Genomic DNA, 6,000 nt, shown 5'->3' on the forward strand with positions numbered 1-6,000 from the left:
TGCATCTGGTGCAGTCAAAAAAAAACAAACAACCAAACACCAACAAACAACAACTCGCATCCATATGGGCACCCAGGAGCATCAGTGAAAAGGGCCTTTATTCCACATGGCTTCACACTGGGGCACCCATTTGTCCCCCTCAAGTGAAGCAACAAGAGATGGGCAGAAACTGGGAGAAACCCAGGAGAGCAACCAAGAAGGTCTGGAGCCTTGAGTATGTGCTTCAGATAGAGGTTAGGGAGCTGAGCTCATTCAGTATGGCAAGAGAGTGATCTACCAGTCGACTGGCAGCTCACAGCAAGCCAAGCAACCTGTAACTCCTGGAAGAGAAACTGCAAGGATAAAGAAGTCATATCCTTCTTAACAGTGTCAAACGGTACAAAAAGGGGCATATGAGAGGTTCAGATTAACTCTCCCTCCACCTCAAACCCTCTATTTTTCAGCAAAAGGGTCAATGCAGGCCCGCAAACGGTTCCCCAGCAGGGCTGTGGCACCTCCACCCAACATGCAAGACCTGTCCAGACAAAGATTGGTTGACATGAACAGGAAGAGAATGTCTTCCAGTTGCACTGGAAAAATACCAGGATCCTCTCCAAAGAATGCTTCAAGGAGAAATGTGCACACATGCAGAATCACAGACTGCTCCAGATGGAACAAAATCCTGTGGATTTATACTGAAGTGCATCTAAGTGTTCACAATCATTCACTCCCTGAAAGAAAATAGTTATTAAACTTTAGGTGGCAGCTACAGAGCTTTAAATTTTTACTTCCTCAGTGCCTAATAAAACTAATGTGGCTGTACTACACCATTTATGTTGTCAACTCTGCTAACACTTGCTCTTTGTTAATATCATACTGTTATTTGTTTAATAAATAAATAAATAAAAATACATTGTTATCCTAACAATAGCAGGCCGTGGTTCTGAAATGGTACTTGAAAAGATAAAAGCCATAGTACTACCTACAGAACACCTGGAATGAATTCATTAGATGCCTGCAGATAGATAAAGTGACAAAATCATTTTTCCTACTATTAGGCAAGTATTTAGGGTGTTGCAAATTACTGTTTCTAACCATAGTGTGGAACCTCCTTAATTATACTGATAGCACAGTAGATGATGCAGCACTGTTAGCTCAGATGCAAAGATTCTGCTGTTCAACAGCCATCTGATCACTAGTAAAAGATGTCCAGAAAGCGGATATGGAAAGCTAAAACAGCTAGTTAATTTTTTATCGTATTGCTAGATTTTTTTCAGAAATCACTTCCCAGCCTTTTTCCATCCAGAATGTGAAAGGATGAGAAGAAGATCATACTGGGTCACACATTCATTTAGCCCTGTATCTTATCTCCTCCAGCAATGACCAGTGGAGAAGGCCCATGGAAACATCAATACAGGTCATGCAAAGTGATACGCACCCGGCCCTGCAATTTGTGATTCAGAAGCTTCCAGAGCAAAACGTGATGGCTTTGTAACGATAAGGACATTGCCACAACAAATGTCAAAGATTTCTGCACACGATTTATTAAAAAGAAGTCAGTAAGAAACAGCAACTTCATTATTCCTGAAATAAATCCAATGTGTAAAAATCAGGAAACTTATGCAACTAATTTTAACAATAAAAACAGTATCAAGAGTAGTGTTTGTTCTGAACTTCTCATGCCGCTTCTTTTTCAGAATGTTAGTTAAGAATAAAAACAATACAAAATCCTTATGACAGCTGAAGACGAAACCAGAGTAAAAACTGCAACAAATCTGTAATTCCTCTTTGATCATTCCAATGCAACATCTGCACTTTCTTATCAGACCAAACCACCAAAAATAATCTAAATAAACAACAGTAACAACAGAAAGAAATCCTACGACATCCCAAGGCAACACTTCTAAGGAGTCAGAATATTAGAGCATTCTAACACACCTCCACATGCATTAAGTATGTACATATTGCACGTGTAGGTGATGTGGTATGGAATAAATACTTCATTAGCCAGAGTTTAAGTTACTGACTCATTACTCATAAACGGTATAATTTTCTTTTCTGATTTTATAAGCGTATGTATTTTAAGTGCTCCTAAATGAGTAAGAACAGAAGACGGTGGTACTTGCAGTAAAGACTTCAACTAAGGCTGCTATGTAAAGCGCTACTGAGATACACAGAAAGGAACGTGTAATTTATGGCTCTGCAACACAGCACAATTATACTGAAGTCAAAGGGCCACGCTCAAGAGTAAATTGTTCGCCTGGTAGCAAAAGTTTGCAGAGCAGCTGCCTTCGGCATCGGCAGCATTTTGTAAGTTTGTATTTACAAATAAATTAACCAACTGGCTTCCAAATGTAGGTCACAAAACTTGCCCCTCAGGTGGCTACCTAATTTTCTCTCTGCTTTGAAAAGACCAATAGAAATAAGAGCAAAGCGGGCATCATCCCCATCTCTCAAGCATTTTACCCTATGGAAATGAGAAATGAAAATACCATTACAGAGATGGTTTCTTGTTTGCAGCCAGCGCTAATTCTCCCCTTTTCATTTCAAAAGCAACAGGCAGGCCTAAATAAACCCACACATCTAAGACTTCAGACTGAAACACTGAAAGCACCCTTGGTTTATTTCAGCCCTGCATATTAGCATGAGCTTCATTTCAGGAGAACACTGATCTAGACATCGGGCTTACAGCAGAGAGCCCATTCATTCCTGGAGCAGAAATAGTGCTGAGCTATAACAGGCTCTGCAGAGTCAAGAATAGCTTAGCAAGGGTAGCAGTGGACATCTCATCCACATACGTGGCGATGTCTCCTCAATTCTGAGCTATTTCAAGACTTTTTTTTTTCCTGACCCCGTCAGGGAGTATGTTTTCCAAGATGCATTTGTATTTGATCAGGTGGATGGAAAAAGTGAGCCAGGAACAGCAACAGTATTATCTGAATATCTGGCAGTCATTAAATCAGAATTAAATAAATACATTAAAAGAATTTATAGACCAGCAAGGGAGATGTCTGACAAACTGATATCCAATGGAACTAAAAAAAAAAAATGACTTAAAGGCAGGAACTGTAGCATCAGGGATCCTTGAAAGTAACAGTATCACTAGCACCTCTATATTACAGCAATGTTTCAAGCTCTCTCACACAGATTTGCTCAGATAAAAGATAGAATGTTGGCATTTTCAGCTGCCAAAATTGCCATTTGCAATTAAAAATTAAAACTGGCACCCATTCCATGCAGGCAATTATCTAAAGGCAGCTGGCGATCTTCCTTGTTTACAGTGCTGCTGTGTCATGACTTCACTCTGTTTGGAAATATACTTTTTTTTTTTTTTTTTTTTTTTTTTGAGGTTTAAACTTGTCAACTTTATTTCCAGCTTAAACTTTATTCATTTTAATGGTTTTCGTGGCGATGTCAAAGATCGCAAACTGCAATTCCTGGACTTTCCCATGGCACTGCAGTGCGACAGCTCCTGGCAGCACGGCGATCCTCACGCCCTTCCCTACGCACTGCCTATAGGATACCACCTGTAGGAACCCAAACAGCGCAAGGTTCGAAACTAATGCCCTCCAAAAAGAAAGCTCAGCCTGTATCTGATTTGCACAGCCGGACGGCAGGGGCAGCTCTACCGAGCGGCCACAAATCCTCGTGCTGAAGGCGTGACAGCGCTACGCCCGTTTCTGCCGCTGAGCGCTCGCAGCACGTTGGTTCTCCCCGGTCAGTGCGGCCGCGGAGCATCTCGCGGAGCGGCACAGCGCCGTGCTCTCGGCAGAGCACCGTTCCACCTCCGAGCCTTTCCCTTCGGCGGGGTTCGGGACTGCCCCGCTGCGGGGCGAGGAGCGCTCCCTGCGTGCCACGCCGCGTTCGGGGTCCCCATCCCCGGGCAAAGGGCCGTGCGCGCCGCGGCACCTCCCCGGAACGGTACCGGAGCCCCGAACGGCGGAGATCGCCGGGAGCTTGAGGAGTACCGCGGGGGAATCGGTCCGAGTTTCACAGATGTGACGACAACAGGACGCGGTCAGCGCCGCGCTCCTCGAAACGAGGAGAAGCGAAAGGAGGAGTCATTCGAGCGGAGAAAGCGCAGAAATGTCACAGAGCAGAGCGGGCAGGGCATGCGGTCTCAGAGCCGACGCTCTCACTCAGCTCTTCCCCGTCCCCCTGGCCGTGCGCACCCGGGTGACCGCACACGCGTGGAGAGACGAACACGGCGCGGGGGTTGGGGGCGGGAGGGGAAAGCGGGCGGAGTGTGGCCAACTTTGGCACCAAGCCGCTCCTTCCGCTCAGCGCTGCGAGGCCCCTCGTGGGCCGTCCCGCGGCGGGCACCGCGCGCCGGCCGGCTCTCGTGGCGCCGCAGGTGGCAGCGGCCGCCCCGCTCCCGGCTCGGGGCCGTTCGGGGGGAAAGCAGCGAGACCGGGACGCGACGGACTGGGCGGGGAGGGGGTCGGTACTCACACGAAGGCGTGGTAGACGAAGGCCCAGCCGCGGGGCCGCTCCAGCACGTTGTACAGGTAGTTCTGCAGCCGGCGATACTTGGCATTCCGGCGGCAGCTCGGCCCGCTGCTGTAGGACAGCGGTTTCCCCAGCAGGCTCATGCGGGCGCCGTGCTTCCCGCGGCGGCCCTCCCGCAGCCCGGTGGGGGCGGCCGCGCCGGCGGTGCCCAGCAGCAGCAGGCCGTCCCCGCGGGCCGCCGCGCTCGCCAGCGTTCTGCCCCGGCCCGATTCCACATCCTTCATGCCCGCCGCCGCCGTGCCGCTCTTCATCCAGAGCCCCGCCGCGCCGCCCTCCTCCCCGCCGCCGTGGTTGCGGGGCATGGCATCACCCCGGGCGCCGGGGCGGGCACCGGGGCCGCGGCGGAGCAGGGCGGCCAGGCACCCCGCGGCGGCGGCCCGCAGCGAGCAGCGGGAGCCGAGGCTCTCCGGGCGGCGCCCGCGGGGCGCGGGGGCGCGGGCCACTTTGGGCGCCCGGCGAGGCGGGCCGGGCTGCGGCAGCTTCGCGGGGGCCCCCGTGGGCGCGCCCTCCTCCTCCTCCTCCTCCCGGGCGGCGGGGCCCCGCCGCCGGCCCCCGCAGCGCCGCCCGGCGTGGCTCCGCGGCCCGGGCGAGCCGGCGGCTCGGAGCGCCGGACGGGGCTCGCCGCCCCTCTCTCGCTCCGGGCGGGCCGGGTGAGCAGCCGCTCCCGCTGCAAGCGGCGGAGAAAGTCGGCGCCGGCGGGCAGCAGGCAGGACGCGGCGCCCGCGGGTTAGTTGCGCTCCCGACAGATGTCCATTTAAGTCCGAGAAAGTCCCAAAAGTGCGGCGGCGCGGGGGAGGCTCGGCCGGCGGCGGGACCCCGCCGGCTGCGGACGGAGAGAGCGGCCGGTCCGGGCGGGGCGGCGGGAGAGAGCCACCGGGAGTCCCCACGAGGGGACGGCGCAGTCCCGCACTCCGCTTCGGCTCTTCCGCAGTTCCCCGGACCCGAACTGGCAAATCCCGGGAGCGGCGGGGGCTGCCCGGGTCCGCGGTTCCCTCCCGGCGCGCGGCGGCTCCGGCTCCGGCCCCGGCGCGGTGCGTCCGGAGCGTAGCGGTGCGGCCGCGCGGTGCCCGAGCAGCGCCGAGCAAACAAAGCTCCCCCTGCCGAGAGCGGGCCTTTAACGCCCCGGCGCATCAAGGTGAGCTCGCGGAAAAAAAAAAAAAAATCCACCCCTCCACGCCGCAGGCGCGGCCACTCCGCGCCTCCCCGCCCGGCGCCGCGCCGCTGTTGGTCGCTGCTCGTTGCCGGGGCGCGGCGGTGTTCCCCGACTCCGGGGGACCTCTTCGCGGCCGCGGGGTGGCGGAGTGCGGGACACACGCGGGCTCTGCATTGATGGCTTATTGATAAGGGCGGGTGGCACTGGTTTTGCAGCTTGAGCGTTGTCGTGTGAAAACAGGGCGCTGATTTGTGTTGGGTTATTGGAAGTGGTAATGTGGGCTCCGGTGTTGTGTGAAAATCAGTAGGGGCATTCTGAAATACAATTAAATGTCGGCTTGGTGGTGTTGTTTTTTTTTT

At 53.4% G+C, this 6,000-nt stretch overlaps 1 protein-coding gene across 5 annotated transcripts in view; it reads right to left on the minus strand.

The window, feature by feature from the left end:
- KCNQ5 (potassium voltage-gated channel subfamily Q member 5) overlaps window positions 1–4,793 on the minus strand; it is a gene marked incomplete at both ends in the record, with an annotated part of 257,573 nt that extends 252,780 nt beyond the window's left edge. For 4 of the 5 annotated variants that reach the window (XM_079532684.1, XM_079532683.1, XM_079532685.1 and 1 more), the window contains one exon: window positions 4,432–4,790. In XM_079532684.1, coding sequence (XP_079388810.1) covers window positions 4,432–4,790 — 359 coding nt within the window. Of the gene's footprint in view, window positions 1–4,431 lie in introns of all 5 variants that reach the window. The other variant, XM_079532686.1, reaches the window with a different exon arrangement.
- Between the last annotated feature and the right edge of the window lie 1,207 nt (window positions 4,794–6,000).

The sequence above is a fragment of the Tetrao urogallus genome (genome assembly GCF_951394365.1).
Source record: "Tetrao urogallus genome assembly, chromosome: 2".
Taxonomy (NCBI): domain Eukaryota; kingdom Metazoa; phylum Chordata; class Aves; order Galliformes; family Phasianidae; genus Tetrao; species Tetrao urogallus.